Source organism: Gracilinanus agilis, chromosome 6 (genome assembly GCF_016433145.1).
Source record: "Gracilinanus agilis isolate LMUSP501 chromosome 6, AgileGrace, whole genome shotgun sequence".
NCBI classification, from domain to species: Eukaryota; Metazoa; Chordata; class Mammalia; order Didelphimorphia; family Didelphidae; genus Gracilinanus; species Gracilinanus agilis.
In genome coordinates, this window is record NC_058135.1 from 222,508,004 (window position 1) to 222,525,836 (window position 17,833).

A 17,833-nucleotide genomic window follows, 5' to 3' on the forward strand; every position below is an offset into this window, starting at 1 on the left:
TAATCATTCTTGACCTTTCTTTCTCAGACAGCCACTATTCTATCTTTCCTCCTTTTACTGCCTAACTTCTGAAAAAATCTCCTACATGTTTAACTCCTCTGCTTTAATAACTTCTCTCTTCCAACTTCTTACAACCTGACTTGTATTCTGCTATTTTCTTGGAGCTCTCTTTGAAAAGATGACCAAATCCACTAGCCTTTTTTTCTTAGGTTTTTGGATAACTTTCTTCTTTCCTTTAGTTTCTGAGATACTCTATTTTTCAGATTCTTTTTAGGTCTTCTCTCTGAGAACTCTTTTCAGTCACTTCCTCTACTTCTCACCTCTTAATGTGGTTATTTCCCTGAATGTCTGTCCTCAGTGTTCATCTTTTCTCTCTAAATATTTTCTCATAGTAATTTCATTCATTCCCATAGTTTTCTTTCTACTTTACACAGGTGACTCTGATCTACATCTCCAGTTCTGATACCAGGAGATCCAGTCTTAGATTTCCAGCTTTCCAAGATACATCACCTGGAGATCCTTATAGCATCTCAAATCCAGCATTTCCAAAACCTAGTTTGTAATCTTTCCACCTGACCCTCAAGTCTTTTCTTGTTTTAAAGCTCTTATCATCTGCCTCACAATCAATACTAAGTATTGGTTCCAAGGCAGAAGAGCAGAGAGGGCTAGGCAATTGGGGTTAAGTGACTTGCGCAGGGTGTCACCTAGCTGTGTGAGACTAGATCTGAACCCAGGACCTCCCATCTCTAGACCTGGCTCTATTCACTGAGTCACCAACTGCCCCCAGGGGTTCTTTTGTGAATTAAAGAATCAATCTCTAATTCATGTTTTGCAAATCTAAATGTTTAAATCATGTTCATTCAAGGGGGAAACTAATATAATTTGTAGATGATAACTTTCATAGACTATAACTCTGGAAATATACTACCTGCTATTGTGGAATTATTTTTTAATTGTGTATTTCCTCAATTCAGAAAGAAGCTGAGTTGGGTATGGATCTGGAACCTCAGCAGGCAAGAACTGTCCCTGCACATGGAGATGTACTGCAGGAGCCCACCAAGGCGCCATTGCCCTCAGAGATGCTTGTTGACAGTGCCCCTGTCTTGGAAGGCCTGAAGGTAACTAACTGACCTATGAAACTAGGCTGGCTTTTCAAGGTTTCAGTAGAGCAGGATCAATGAAACCCGCTTGGTACATTCAGAATTTGAAAAGGTTTGTTTGGCTCTATAAATAAACAGAATATTTCTGAGAAAACACAACACATTAATACTTTTTCCTACTTCATTTTTATTTTTTAAAAATTTATTTATTTATTTAGAATATTTTTCCATGTTTACATGTTTTATGATTTTTCCCACTCTTCTTCCCTCCCCTCTACCGGAACTGACAAGCATTGTTCAAAACCTATTTCCATATTATTCATTTTTGCAATAGAGTGAATTTTTAACGCCAAAACCCCAATCATATCTCCACTGAACCATATGATTGATCCTGTGTTTTTCTAATGCATTTCTACTCTCCCAATTCTTTCTCTGGATGCTTTTTCCTACTTTATAAAGGCAAAATAAAGCAGGCTTGATGAAAAATACCTTAAATCTTAATTCACAAAAATTTACACCATTTTGTTCACATTTTTGCCTGTGTCTTAGCATGAGATGAAGATACTTAAAAAACAAGGAAGCTAGAGGAAGCTACAAAGAAAATGAAGGGATGTTTGTGGCAGTGAAAAGAGAAAATATAATTTTGTGACTCCTTTACACTCAATGTCTCTTTTTCTAGAGTGTCAGTAACCCATTGGAAATGCATAGTTGTCTTATACCCTTGCAAACCCCATCCCCACTCCAAAAAAATTCCACTCAAGAAGATTTAAATGTACTTGTCAACCCTGTATGTAAATAAAGCCTTCAGGATTATTTAAAACATCTAAGCTGGAAGACAAGGTTTATTAAAAAACAAATACAAAAAAGTAGCCAGAACCTGCAAAACTAGTGTGAGGAAGGCTAAATAAAGCCCAGGATGACTTGAGTGTTGCAGAAAGTGTAAAGACAACAAAAAGGGATCCTAAAAAATGAAAGATGCAAAACAGAAGAGAGAGAGAGAGAAACAGGTCCCTTATTTTGGGAGACAGGATTGACAGCTGCTAGGTTGAAAGCAATTCCGTGGCTTTTTAAATTGCCTCTTCTCAGCATGGAAAGCAATTTACTAAAGGAAAAGGTAGAACACTTAGTGTACAGAAACAGCCCCATCTTGGGACATCTTAGAGGGGCGAAGAAAGCACCAGTTTTGCCAAGTGAGCCTGCTCAATATCCTTTAGGAGAAAATTGAAACTCTTCAACCTGACCCTTTTCTGCCCTTATTTGACATGTCTCCCAACCCTGCCTTCTGTTTCGACCAAACAAATGAAACTTTCCCCTTTAACTTAGCTTTCCTTCTCAAAGGCTCCATGCATTCTGCCTGGCCTAGATCACACTCACCTTCCTCTTCTGCCAGAACCCATTTTTGGCAAAGCTTTCTCTCATCTCAGTTGCCAGGCTTCTTGCCTCAGTTGATTATTGATTGCCATATGTTATACATGTTACAATCCCCCAGTGAGAGGTCCTTTTTATGTATTTGTACTTGGACCTCTTGTGGCTAACAATAATTGTTTGAATTTGATCCTGTGCTGCTCAATGAACTTGAAGATATGTCTCATAATCTTGGGGAAATTTTGTAGAATGGGGAACGTAACAGAAAGCTGGAGATGAACAATTAATTTCCTTGTAGAAAAAAAGTGGGTTCTCTGGACTGCGAGCTCATGAGTTTGATCTGAATCCCTAGGAGCATTCTAGAGGGGATTTTAAAACGGCACATGCCGATCACAAACATACAGCTAATTTGTGTTCATTAAGAGTAACATTGGCCTTATTTCCCTTTTTTGTGAAAAGTTTAGTTAGAGTTGAAAGATGAGAGGAACACCACTGTTAATAAGTGATTCTTTTCAGCAAAGCCTTTAATGATATTCCATGCTATCCATGCATGTAAATGTGAAGTGGATTATCTTTTTGCTAGATAGATGCCTAACTAGTTTAGGAAGAAGAGTGCTAGACACTTGGCAAGTGTTAGGACTACAGCTCAAAAGGTAAAAAAGTCTGCCTTCTGGGAGCTTACATTACCATTATTATTATTCTTGTTTTACAGATAAGGAAACAGACTAAGCCAGATTTAGTGTTTGAAGTTGAATTTGAACTGGGGTCTTTAAAAAAGTTATTGTCATGTAAAACACACTTCTGGATTGGTCATTTGTTGTTGTTGTTTTTTTAAACCCTTACCTTCTGTCTTAGAATCAATACTGTGTATTGGTTCCTAGGCTAGAGAGTGGTAAGGGCTAGGTAATGAGGGTTAAGTGACTTGCTCAGGGTCACACAGCTAGGAAGTATCTGAGGCCAGATTTGAACCTCCCATCTCTAGACTTGGATCTCAATCCACTGAGCTACCCAGCTGTCCCCCATATTGGTCACTGTTGTAAGAGCAAAATCATAGATAACCAAAACCCCAAAATAAAACCATAAATACACTGATGTGAAAGGCGCTTCCACCAGTTCTTTCTCTGGAGGTGGAGAGCATTCCCTGTCATAAGTCTTTCAGGATTGAACCAGATCATTACGTTGCTGACAACTGTGAAGTCTTTACAGATAATCATCGTCCAATATTGCTGTGACTGTGTACAGTGTTCTACCAATTGTGCTTATTTTGCTTTGCATCAGTTCCTGCAGATCTTTCCAGCTTTTTCTGAAGTCATCTTATTGATCACTTCTTATAGCACAATTGTATTCCATTACCAACATGGACCACAGCTTGTTCAGTCATTCTCCAGTTGATGGACCACCACAAAAAGAGCTGCCATAAATATTCTTGTACACATAAGTCCTTTCCCCTTTTTTATGATCTCTCTGGGATACAGATCCTGTAGTGGTATTACCGTATCAAAGGGTATGCACTGTTTTTTAGCCCTTTGGGCATAGTTCCAAATTGCCCTCCAGAACGGTTGGATCAGTTGAACTCAGGTCTTTCTGACTCCAAACCCAGTACCAGCATCTAAAGTAACTGATAGGGGAGTAGTTCCGCACTGTGATGAGACAGAACAGTTCTTCTGCTTGGGGGACAAACTCTCCTCGGTAACCTTTAAGAGAGAGGAACACTGTGTTTGGGGGGCACAGAATGGGAGTAATGGCCTTCCCAAAGTGGGTCACCCTGGCCACGTTTGCCCCACTTCCACCATTTATTCACCTAGGCTTGCTCTGTGGAAGCCACTCCAGCTAGGAGAGCTTCCTCTGTAGGGTTTTCACTGTGTGTGGCATCAGCTTCTCTAACAGAGGATAACCAGAAGGCAGGATGGACCAGTGGAATGATATCTGGGTTTGGAGCCAGGGGATCTGGGTGCACAGCCTAGCTTTGCTGTTGAGTCAATCCTGACTTCTAGCACACCTTTCTGGGCCTCACATCCTTTATATAGAAGTGGAGATGACTGGACTCAGTGATCCTTCCAGCTCTAAATCCTTTGGTAGTGATGAACCCACCTCATAGGAATAATTCTAGTAATAGTGGTAATAGTGATAGTAATGCTAATGGTGGTGATAATGGCAGATAATGGCAGTCATGGTGGTGGTGGCGGTAGCAGTAGCAATAGACAGTTTAAATTTATATATTGGCTGCTATGTGCCAAACACTGGGCTAAGCACTTTACAGTTATGATCTTGTTTGATCATCACAACAACCTTGGGAAATAGGTGCTGTTATTACCCCCATTTTCCAGATGAGGAGACTAAGGTAAACACTGCATAAATGACTTGCTCAAAGATACAGCTAGTAAGTGTTTGAGGCTGGATTTGAACTCGGGTCTAACTGAGTCAAGTTTAGTGTAGTAGCTTTAAGAAGTGAGAGATATAGGAAGACTTTTTTTTAAAATTTAAACATTTATTAATATTCATTTTTAACATGGTCACATGATTCATGCATGTAGGAAGACTTTTGAAAGATTTTCATTAAAAAGAAAAACTCAATGTCCTTCAGCTGTTTGAGAAACATTTTACTGTATCTTTAGCTTCTAATTTATTAAGGTGTGGATACATTTCGATAGAAACATGTGATTTTGCTTAATAACTGAACTTTTAAATGTTTAGAGCTATACACTTCAGTACAATGAGCGGTGAGGCTTCAAGGACTTGGTTTCCCCATTTTTGCTTATGTAATGGGTGAAAAGGGGTTTTTATTGGGTTAATATTAAAAGGTTGGTCATCAGGGGATTGAACAATTATCAGTCCCCAAATTAAAGATTAACTTCAAGCTAAAATGACTTTTATAGAATTTATTTACAAAATATAGGAGAGAGTGGAAGTAGAGAGATGAGAAGGGGGTAGAATAAGAGATTTGTATTCAAGTCTGGGCTTTACTCTGGCAGGGCTCCAGAGGCCCAGCCAGAGCCTAAAAGTCAAGTAACAAGGGTTTAGCCACAAGTGCTTTCTCCCAATCAAGGGAGCCTCCAGGAGGCTAGTGCCTCCTGGGAGATTAAAGGAGTCAGACTTCTTCACTCACCACGTGTAGTTCGAAGAGAGAGATTTTTAGAACAGTCTCACAAAGATCTCAGGGTCCCAAGTCCAGGTCATGAACCAGAAGCTTCCTTCAGGTCCCATTCACGAACCAGAAGAGAGGGCCCAGCTGACTGAGGTCTCTTTTTAAAGGGGCCTCTTTCGCGTCACTTCCTGTGGCCTCCTCTTAGTTTACATGTCCAATCACAACAGATGCATTTCTTAGGACTGCCCATGAGGCAGTCAGTAAATTCTGATTTGTTACTCTAGCACACATGGGTTACAGACCACCCAAGTTGTGGGTTAAATGGAGATGTTTTCACCTTTGGTGATTAAATCTAAAGATGGGCAAGGTAGATTTAATCTCATCATACTTATATAATAATTTTATATTTGCTTATATAATTCTCTCTATATAATAATAAATATATGAAATATTGGATAGTACATATAATAAAATAAATAATAATAATAAAAATATATGAATCTATAAATTGTAGCACTGTGAACATCATTTTTATAGGCTGTTTGTTATACACCAGGAGACTGCTCCTGCATTTTATTACTACTTTTAGTTGAAACTTTCAAGCCTAATGAAATAACTGTTTCCTCTACATCAGTTTAAAAAATCAGTTCCCATTTTCTTAGTATTTTAGAGACAATTTACTTAGTGTATCAATTCTATTAACTTTAAAAGTATTGCTTAAATAAAATGGTACAACTCATTATAGATAAATATACATTTAAATAATCATTGTGAATAGCAGTATAAGGAAATAAGGACTACAGAGGGCAATAATCACAAAAAGAGTTCATTTCAGGAAAAATCCAGTGGTAAAAGGAGCAGAAACTTTGTGCATGGCTATGATAATATGTGAGATGATAGATATGAACCTTCCACAAGAACTCATCTGGGAATATGCAGCAGTGAGTGCTGCTAAGGTGCAGGCTGTCCAGGTGGGGGAGCCTTGCCCACCCTGCCCTCACTTAGCTTGGTGAAATGATGCAGATTTGTGTCTCTTCGAGAGGCTTCTTTTTGGAGCAGCCTGTGTTAGGAAATTTTCTGGACAATTGAGCCTATTTCTATGCAGAGAGGAGTCATGTAATTGATGAAGCCTCCCCCCTCCCCCAGTTGTTGATGCATTAAAATATCTAGAAGGTAAAGGAAGAAGAAGAGAATTGGACCATGATTTTTATGTATGAAGATTCATTTATTGTATAAATATAGGTTTTTCTTTTCTCTTAGGATAAGAAATTTAACAATTTCTGCATTGTTTTTCACTTATTGGAATGGATCATTCAGGAAAGTGCTATGAGAGTTACTTTTTTTAGTATTGTGGTCTTCAAATAGATCTGTCAATATATATATATATATATATATATATATTTTTAAATTACACAGTTGTGTTTAGCTTGTAAAATTGGTCAGTAGTCAGATGGAACTGGCCTTTTTTTCTCAGATTCCATTGCAGTTGGAAGAATGGGTTATCTCAACACATCTCTGAGTGCTTCTTGCTTACACTCACAAGTTTTAGACAGGGACAATAAAGCTGAAGGTGGGCCAGTCTTCTGCTGTGGTTTTCCACTAGAATATTAAATAGCATGAAACAGAGCTTTTTCCCCAATTCCTTAGCCAGTGAGGTATAAAATCAGTTCTTTACCCAGGTGATGTATCCAGAAGTCATTTTTTAAAAACTTAAATAGAAAGAAAACTTTTTATGTGAAAGATTGAGTTAAAACTTCTTGGAAAGATATCCTTCTCCCATAGCAACAAATAACTAATGGGAAAATATGTCTTTATTCTTAGCAAGGGAGATGTTTAATGGTTCTAAAAAGTTGCCTGGTCCATTAAGAGATGATGGCTTTTTGGAATTTTTTCCCAACTGTTTTATTCTTCATTATAAGGGCTATAAGGCTCTGGGTAGTGGAATGGGAGGAGATATAAGTGATGTAAAAACCAAAGATAGCACTAAAAATGGTTTTCAAAAAGATAATACATCCTGTAGTTAGCAATAGGGTAGTCTAGTAAAAGAAATGCTAGATTGAGGGGTCAGGAGATTTGAATTTGATGGTGCCCAGGTCCTAACTTTCCTTCTCTGGGTCTCATTTTCCCCATCTGTTGAATGCAGTGGTGATATACCTGGGCTCTAAGGAGACTCTTTCTATTTTTCCATCCTATGGGTCTCCCATTCAGGCATCTTGGGAACAAACCAAGGGGCCACCCTCTGTTCCATTTTTAATCTTGTCACCTTTTAGCTGATCCCTTTTGCATCTCAGTCCTTGAACATTTAATTTTGATATTAACAAGTTTGACTGTTTTTGTTTGTTTTTTAGTACTTGATGTAGTTGAACAACTGCATTACTTATATATTTTATACACACACACACACACACACACACACACACAATGAGAATATATACTATTTAAAAAGTTAGGAACCTGTGAAATTATCTAGGAACAAAGTTCAAATGTTCTTGTTTATTCTTTGGGGCTCTTCTTTTTGCTCAGGGAGAAGAAATAACCAAGGAAGAAATTGACTTGCTTAGTGATGCTTGCACTAAACTGATGGAACAGAAGAAATCCTTAACCAAAGAGAAGGAGGAGCTCAAGTTGCTGAAAGATAATGTTGAAGAATATAAAGAGGTACCAGGCACCAGAGGGAAGAGGATGGGGAGAATAGGAATCTAGCTGCAAGTGTTTTCCTCTTGGGCTATCGTTAGTGGCTTACAGAGCATGCCTCTCTTCCTAGTGTATTTATTCTCATTATAGACAGTGTTTTTTATGTTACTCTTTGATACTCAAAGGATATGCCTGCCAGAGTCTCCAAGGTCGTCCTCCAGGAGGCATTGACTTGTTTGATTTTAGGCCTAGCATATACACTCGGGATCTCTCATCCTGGATAACTCATTTCCCCTTTCTAAGTCTATTTTCTCATCTGTAAAATGGGGACACAGTTGCTTGGTTTCCTGCCCTCACAGCTTTGTTGCAAGGAAAGCTCTTCATAAAACTTAAAACTGCAATAGAAATGAGGGATGGCTCAGCAATCCTGGACTCCTGTGGTAGTAACTGGGAAAAAAGAAGCCTAAGCCCCAGGAAAGATGGGGTGCTGCTGGCTGGCTCTGCTGCCTTTCCTGAGCAGCAGTGTTTTTGACTACTCCCACAGACAGACAGATAGAGGTTAGGTTCACTTTGGCATAGGAGAGGAAGAGATAGAGAACTGGGCTCTCAGTCCTTTGGCACTGGTTGGAAGAGCTAAAACTGCCTCTGCCTGGCCTATTGCAGATTGACAGTTTAGGCAGCCCGTGGTCATGGCAGAGAGGAGAAGGAGGGAGTGGTTCCCTTCTTACAGTAAGTTTCCATTTGTTGCAATGATTCCATGATTTGCAAATTAAAGAGACAGTCTGTTGTGTGGGAGTTACTTTAACTGGTTTCTCTCCAGCTCTGGGCTGCATTCTTACTAAATCTCTCCATCATTGCTCTGTTTAATCCACTAGCATAGGAAAGAAGCTACATAGAGTCATTTCTTCTCTGCCTAAATGAGTGGAGGCAGAAATGGAAGTATTTTATAGAGAAAATGATAGATTTTCAAGAGCTGCCTTTAGGACTGACAATGAGGGCAACCTTTCTATTAAATTGGTTTATGTTTTTTCCTGGAATTAAGATTGGGATCAAAGGAAAATTATGGTTCTAGTTATTCTTAAATATATGCAATAAAGATCTCTATATTACATTTCATAAACCAAATTAATATTTTCATAGAAGATGAAATAATAAATCAATTTAAATAATTTATTTCTACTGGCATTCTGGCATCATCTTTTAACATGAAGTTAAACTTAAATTATCAGTTATACATATCCTGTTGTATTGTTTAATTGTTAAGTTACTATAGAATGTGACTAACAGGCCACATACACAGAACAGAAATAAAGGACATTCTTTTTTTAGTATATAATAAGAGTGAACTTCATTTCCTAAATACAAGACGGCAGATAAATATTTTTTGTTGTTACTTTAAAAAGAGATGTTTGTTTTTATGTCATGCAAAAGAATTGAAGCTTTACCTCTTTTTTTTTGTATTGGCTTGAAGTGGGGGAGGATGTCTCAGATCTGCTACTATTAGTTGTTTTTTTTTTTAATAAAGCTTATAAAAAATTATAGAGTTGGGTTGGTATGGAGGAAGCCTAAGTTTTTTGCTTTTGTTTACTACTCATTTTACTGTTTGGATTAGTAGACTGAATCCAGGCAGTCAGTCACTCATGCTCCTAAAATTTAGCTTTGTGGAGGAAGAGTGATTTAGATATTAACAATAAATTGAAATCCAAAATAAGTCCTTGCCACTGAATAGAATTTCTGAGAGAGAGAGGGGGTGGGGTGGGTGGTGGAGGGGGAGAGAATGTGTGTGTAACGAGTGTGCAATCTATATGATTGAGAACCAGTGGGAACTCTTTTAAGAGTTCCTATCATTTTATATCTTTTCAGTGCTAGTTTTCTTGAATTTTATTACTTCCTTTTGAGGTTAAGCTATATTTTAAGTGTAAACATATCTCAGGAAGATTTGCTATTTCCTTTTAAACTCTTCATCAGGATTTGCAAGAAATCAGAAAGGAACTTTCCAAGACTGGCCAAGAACAGAGTGTAGAAGAATCTAAAGCAAGCAAGAGATTGTCCAAGAGGGTGAACCAGATGATTGGACAGATAGGAAAAATACTTAATGAATTAGAGACAGATCAAAAGCAAACAGCAGGAAAAATGGACAGTAATGTCTATACTACTGGGTAAGTAGTGATGAACTAATTTGGATTTAATTTTTCATAGTAATATGCTTTTTTTTAAATAGTGTGATTTTTAGATACCAGGGAGAAAAATTTTAAATTATTTATTTACTTTAGCAATCTTCTACTTAGATCATTTCTTTTAAAAATACATTCTTCCAAGTACCAGAAAGGTATGTTTCTCTATTCCTCTCCCCTATGTAGTTTCAATTTTGAGATAATTTATTATAATCTTTGGCTTCAGTGACATAACTGCAGATCAGTAAATGTAGAGGAGGAAGATCCACTATTTATCCAGGCCCTAATCTTTTCCTAGAACTATAAATATTGCTTGGATACAGAACTTGGTGATTAGACATTAATTATCTCTGCCTTAATCGCATAAAAATGCTAATATAGAAACATTCACAGTGACCAAAAATAAGAATTCAAGGAACAAAATCTATACCATCTAGAATTCTCATCAAATACTGTAAAAATGCTTTTTGTTTTTTCTTTGTAATGAATTTGTAAGGAAGTTTTGATATAATGAGAAAGATGACACAAGAGCAAGGGGGAGGAGCAAGGATTTGATGGATGAGATACCACTTCACCTGATTTGGTATTTATGTTGAAATTCTTTCTTTTTTCTCTTTAATTTTTAAGTTTGTTCTAGACCTTTGTTCAAATAACTATGAATAGAAAATATCCCACAATTTATCTCAGTAATGAATTATTAAAACCATATAAACATTAGAACCTTGTATACCCCTTTTTTTTAAACCCTCACCTTCTGTCTTAGAATCAATACTGTAGTGGTTCCAAGGCAGAAGAGTGGTAAGGGCTAGGCAGTGACTTGCCCAGGGTCACACAGCTGGGAAGTGTCTGAGACCAGATTTGGACTGAGCATCTCCCATCTCTAGGCCTGGCACTATCCACTATCCACTATCCACTATCCACTCAGCTGTCTTTGACCTTGCATACTCTTCACAGAGTTCCATGTAAACAAAGTCTGTTAAGTTGTATCAACCGCCTATGAGCTAGAATACTTGTACGATAGACTTAGTGTGTGGCTATTTATTGAGTTGTTATAATCACTCTGCTCTTCTGAAAGTCATCATTTCTTTTAGACTTGGCTTTTCTAGGTCCTCTTCAAGTGGCCCTGGAGCAGGAATCCTATGAACTGTGTTTTAATGAAACTTTAGTATGCTAATGGATAAAGAAAATATCTGATCAGATTGCTAGTCTTCTGACTGGGTGCTGTATTTCAATGCAGTACTTACTTTACCTCTGAGAAAAAACAAAATATGCTCCAGAGCTTGTACTTGACCAATATTTTTTTTTAAAGTTCCAATTTGTATATATGATCTTTGTTCCTTATTTTTGGAGAAGAAATTGAAAAAGGCAGGACAGAGATTTAAGGTTATGGGAGAGAGCAGAAGGAGACTTGGGCAGGTTAGAGGGTGAATTTGAGGTAAAAGAGGGCTGGGAGGTACGGTGGGGCTTGGAGCCAGGTAGATACAGAAATAAGAAGGAACAGGGGCCGGGTCCAGAGTCAAAGGAGAGAAAAAGAATCAGGGGAGTACAAGGCAAATTCATGGGTTCAGACTCATTGAAGATGCTAATGGAAAGACTCAAATATCCAGTGATTTCTTATATGTTTAGGATTTTGCTTTTTCAGGGACTCCAGAAATGAAGATTAGAGATCCATATTGCTATAGGGAGAGACTGAGATACTATATGGGCTTCATCTTATGTGGTTCCTTTGGGATTCAATTTTGAAGAGAAAGTTCAGTCAGTGTCCAGTCTGTTGAAGGAAATTTATAGGACCTGAAAATGGACACAGTAGAAAGTAACTAATTCAGATGTTATATATAGATGTTCTAAAAACCCATTGTATCAGGCAGAAGGGATGGGATAGATGACCCCTAAACAAGTCCCCTTTGAACACAATTTTCCATAATTCTCGAACATTTGTGCTTTTTTTTTTTCAGTGTAGCACATTTCTGGTCAAAGTGGTCATTCATATTCATGCACGTTTTAGGAAGGAATAATGGCCCTAACTTCCTTCCTTAGAATTTATAACAGGTAGCTATTTCCTGTCACTTCTGTTCAGTCCTCTTAAGTGAAGAAAATGTTGGGACCAAGAGACCATGTAGCAAAGCTGGAATATCTTATCCTGAATATTAATATTATTGGATGGGACTTTGGAACCAGGAGGCACCAGCAGAGCTATTTGAGTTCTCAGGGGTCACTCATGTGGTCTGCAGCCTGTGGTAGGGGATGATGACATGCTGCTTCTATTCCTAGCATTTCTCTTTCTAGTTCTTCTGGTTAAAGTAACTGTTTGCCATATACAGATTGGGTTTCCCCTTTAGGGAAAATGTCATCACCATCGGTGAGCTTATCAATGTGATGAAACAACTTGAACAAATTCCTGAGAGCAAAATGGTGAAGTTGGCTATTGCCCTGGATGACAACAAGGATGGCAAGATTAACATAGATGATGTTGCCAAGGTAAGCAACAAGTGAGGTTTCCTGGGGACAAAAAAGAGGTCGAGCCATGTCAGATTTTCCCAGAGTTGAATAAGTAATTTCAGTTACCTTTAAAAAGAAAAGAAGCAATTGCTTCCTTTTTTGCTGAACAGATACGGTTTGTCCTTACTCCCACGGATTGGGTAATGGATCCACCCTTAGAGATTGCAGTTTTTCTGTGTGGCTCAGGCCCACATCCTAGGCCGTAGTTAAAAACAGCAAGACCAGCCACTCAAATATACTTTAAAAAGGTTTCATTGTCTTTCATTTGGGAAATGAGGGAACAGATTTCTGTTCCTAGTTTTTTTGTCCTTGATTACTATGTTGTGAATGTGTGCCTTGGTTGCTTTTTTGTGCGCATTCTGTCGACAAGATCCTAGAAAGGGACCATACTTTAATTTGTTTGCATTTTTTTTCATTATTTCTTTCTAACACCTGAATATTTGCCTAACTCTCCCTTCTTTCCCTTTTCCTTTATAAGCTTTCCTGAAACAAACATTTCAAATGGAAATTTTGACTAGCTTTAAAAATCAAACAGAATAGTAGCACACTGTGAATTGTATGTCCAGTTCTTTGATATTGTTCATTTACTTAACATATTTCTTGTTTTTCAGGTAGATAAGAGAGATTTAATGACAATCCTATAGGTCACCAGTGCTTTTAAAGAGCCTTGAGTGTCTTTCTCATTTAGTACTCTTTCTCGGTTGTATGTAGCTAAGTTGTTGGGCTTAGCAACACCAGTATCTTCTTGGGTGCTCTCAGCTCTGTGGACATCTTGTTTTGTTCCTCGTCATCCGGTGGAATGGAATCTCTCTTTATCCTGCCATTTTTTTTTAAACCCTTACCTTCCATCTTGGAGTCAATACTGTGTATTGGCTCCAAGGCAGAACAGTGGTAAGGGTAGACAGTGGGGGTCAAGTGACTTGCCCAGGGTCACACAGCTGTTTATCCTGCCATTTTTGATAGTTATCTGTGCAGATAGTTTTTTTTTGTTTTATTTTATTATTTTATTTTATTGAAACCCTTACCTTCCATCTTAGAATGAATACTATGTATTGACTTCCAAGGCACAAGAATGGTAAGGGCTAGACAATGAGGGTCAAGTAACTTGCCCAGGGTCACACGGCTAAGAAGTATCTGAGATCAGATTTGAATCCAGGTCCTCTTATCTCTGGGCCTGGCCCTCAATCCACTGAGACACCCAGCTGCCCCCTATGCAGATAGTTTAAAGTGTGCAGCTTGCATCAGGGAATTTGGAACCATGGGAATTGAGGAGCAAGTATAGGGTAGGAGCAGGATCCCCATCATAGAGTGTGGAAGCAGTTTGCTTATATGTTGGAAATCACAAAATAAGGGGCAAAGGTGAGCATAAATAAACACAATACCTAGAGGTCTCTGCTTGAATCAAATAGACTCTTTTCTGTTTGCAACAAATGCTTACAAATGTGAACTCCACATTTATTTAGGTCCTAGACTTAGAGCTGGAAAGAGCCTTAGAGATAATGTGTTCCAGGCCACTCATTTTAGAAATAAGCAAACTGGGACTCAGAGAAGTGAATTGTCTTGCCTAGGTCATCCATGTGGGTAATGGCCAAGCTGGGCTTTGAGATGGGTCTTGTGATTCCAAATTCAGGATTCTTTTTGCTCCCCATGCTTCCTTCATAGGATGAACAGTATGATCGTGAAATGGAACTGAACTTGTGAATTAGGTTTCAATCACCACTTGTATGGCCAAATGATCTGTTCTAACCCTATGATATTCTCTGTAATAACATTAAAGTGCCAGTGAGTTAAAAGGCATCCTTTCACTTCCTGGCCTTCTGTTTTCTTTTTGTGATATGAGTGTTGGACTGGTGGCCTCCCAGAATGAACCCTTTTGGCTCTGGATCAGTCATCTTACATAGGCGCATCCCTGCTTTGTAAGGGAGGAGCTCTTTTTTGTGGACCAATCCAAATTTTTAATGAAGTTCATTTAGCAATAGAGTTACTACTTAAGAGTTTTTTTGTGCTTCTCTAAATATTATCTTCCACTGGGGACTAACTAGATTAGAAAAAAAAGAATCAGGGTAATAATACAAGTTAAGTTTGAAAATGAAATTGTGGGTATATGGAAAGATGCTCAACCATTCTTTTATTCCAGAGAAGCATAGGAACTTTCTATACTGGAAGTTTATAAAAGCTTTTGAAAAATGATTTATTGACTCAACGAATATACACATGGAAACTTCCTATGGACAGATTGAATTGATAGAAGTCTATGGGCCAGGACTTTAAATTTAGTAAATATTTACTAAGCACCTGCTGTGTACAAAACTCTGCTCTAGGGCTGGAAAGGGGGACAAGACGCTTAGATAAAAGGTGATCTTTGCCCTCTTGGAATGAGCTGTGTTGTGGATGAGAAAGAGAAAACAGTATTAGACAGTATTCTATGATAAGAAGATTAGAGAGTGTGCAAAATAAGGTGCTTTGTGAGATCTAAAGGAAAAATTAGGAAAGACTTCTTCCAGTGAAGAAGGGAGCATTTGGGCTGAACTTTAAGATAGAATAAGAATTCACCTCGCTATCAGCAGGGGCAAGGTTGATATTCCAGACACAGGGAAGGAACAGCATATGCCCTTCTAAAGTCTGACCCGGTTTTAGAATTAGCAGACTTGAATCTCCTTCATATTTCTGTGACTTAGGGCAAGTCACTTCACAACTCTGAGCCTCAGTTTTCTCATCTGGCAGTGAGCCTCAGTTTTCTCATCTGGCAGAGGGCCATGATAATACAGGATGTTCGTTGTGTGGACTGAGGTGATGTGTATTTAGTTCTTTTTACCAGAAAACAGCCTATCAGTCTGCCCTATTATAAGCACTAAGCATAGCCCACCCATTCTCTAGTTCCAGCCTTATAGCATTGCCTTATGAGACTGGCAGAACATTTGGTGGTAGAGGAAGAAACTAAGATGGAGAGGTAAGTGACTCGACCGAGGTTAGAGAGCCCATCAGCACAGAGCCAGGATGTGGCTTTACTGTGATGGAGCTGTGGGCCGCTTGGTCATCTCAGATGGGACAGTGTCTCGCCACCTTTGTAGGGAAGATCCCCAAAGTAGGAAGGCTCTGCCCACTTACCCGCGGCCCTGTTCTCTCTTCCTCACGCTTGCTTTGTTGGTCTTGCCTAGTCTGTCCTTGTGTGTGGATGCATGCTCTGCGCGAGGAGTTCTGGCTGGGGAGGTTGAAGGACCAGAAGCCCAGCAGCAGCCCAGGGAGGGCCGTGGACTGGGACAGCTGAGAGGCGTCACCTTGGTGGTCCTGCCATGGATTTAGAATGATTCTGCCATCGCTTAAAAGCCGAGAGGCTCCTAGGGAGGCTCCTTCAGAAGTCACATAGCACAGGGCCTCCGACTCCAAAAGCAGCTTGTTTCCACACTTGAGTGAGTTTGGGAACAGGCAGCGTTGTGGCCATTGGAAGGGGCTCATTGCTTGACTGCCGTATTCTTTTTTGGGTTCCTGCAGGTCATTGAACTGATTGACAAAGAAGACATCGACATCTCCACGGGTCAGGTCTCGGAGATTGTGGCCTTGCTGCATAAGGAGGAGAAGGTGGAAGAGAAGGAGAAGGCCAAAGAAAAGGCCGAGAAAGAGGCCGTGGAAGTGAAGATGTGAGTCTTGGCCGCCGCCGCTGCTGCTGTGGCTTGGTGGAGAGGCCGCCTCGCGCCGGCAGCGCTCGGGGATGCCTCCTGGAGCCTTGGGCGGTGGCCAGGCACGACAACTTTGCTTATAGCGATGCCACTGACAAAATAGCTATTTTTCTGGAATAAAGCAGACGCTTCCATGATCAAATAAGTGATTTTCTATCATTCCATGAAGATGAGAGCACTCTGGACCCCCTCCCCCTTCTCTGCCTGTGAATCATGCTTTGGCCCCCCGTCCCCATGGGGTCACCATGCCGGCGGCCCGTCCTGAGAGCAGAGAGCGCAGCGAGGAGCCGCGGGCACTCCCGACATGACAGACCGCGAACTGCCCTGTGATGATGATTGTGCCCAAAGTGGGGAAGGCGGGCAAGGGTCCAGCCTCTCTTCCCTATTTTGGCAAAAATTTTCAGGTGATTTTTTTTTCTCCCCTTGGATCTAAAATGATATTTTCCTACAGATAAGTTAGAATCACTCCTTTGTTTCCCCAGGTGATCTTTTATGTGCTTGAAAACAAAGCTAAATTCATTCAAAGCTACCCCCCTCCAGCCAGGGGCCGCTGTGGCATTTCTTCATTGGGCCAGCTTTAAGGTTTGGATCTACTTTTGAAGCTGATTGAGATGAGCAACCCCTCACCCTTTTGTTATTCTGTTTGGATTGTCCTAGCAGTCTTTAAATTGGGCAGGTGCATTTCTAGGGATATTGTCATATTTATTTGAATGAAAACTTGATTTTTTAAAAAGAAGATTTAAATAACATGTATCCCCCAGAAATAAGATGTAAATAAAATCTATCAGTATACATTTCCACAGGCTTAAAACTGTAACTATTAAGAAAATTGTTTTATTTTCTCCTTTAATTAATGTATAGATGATAATGATATCTGGCCACTTAAAACTTTTTTTATGCTTGCACATTGTGTGTCAGGGAATAATTTCTTTTTGGGGAACGGGGAGTGTGTCAGGGAATAATTTCTTTTTGGGGAACGGGGAGTGGTTTTCCTCCTAGTGATTAACTGGCTGATGTTTTCTCCCACATATCCTCGTCTTGCGTACCTGTTTTAATAGTAGCTTGTGTCCATTACACTTTGAAAAAAATCTAATGAAGTAGATGAGTGTTAGTATTTGGATTTACTGTACCAAATCATTTTTCTCTAAAATATATTTTTTTGAGTAAATAATTGCTTTTTGGGTTTTTGAATGAATAGGTTTTCTCAGTTGTCCTCATTTTCAAGTTTTAATAGCCCAGGACAAGTTTTAGTATACTTTTAGTTGTACAGTACTTTACATGGATTTGGGGTCACTCTTT

General features: G+C 39.1%; 1 protein-coding gene across 1 annotated transcript in view; it reads left to right on the forward strand.

Annotated features, from left to right (window-relative positions):
* Nucleotides 1-17,334, forward strand: part of LETM1 (leucine zipper and EF-hand containing transmembrane protein 1) — a 51,429-nt gene extending 34,095 nt beyond the window's left edge. The window contains exons 9-13 of the mRNA XM_044680015.1: nt 975-1,118; nt 8,074-8,208; nt 10,153-10,343; nt 12,698-12,836; nt 16,350-17,334. Coding sequence (XP_044535950.1) covers nt 975-1,118; nt 8,074-8,208; nt 10,153-10,343; nt 12,698-12,836; nt 16,350-16,499 — 759 coding nt within the window. The 3' untranslated portion in view covers nt 16,500-17,334. The remainder of the gene's footprint in view (nt 1-974; nt 1,119-8,073; nt 8,209-10,152; nt 10,344-12,697; nt 12,837-16,349) is intronic.
* The last annotated feature ends 499 nt before the right edge of the window (nt 17,335-17,833 follow it).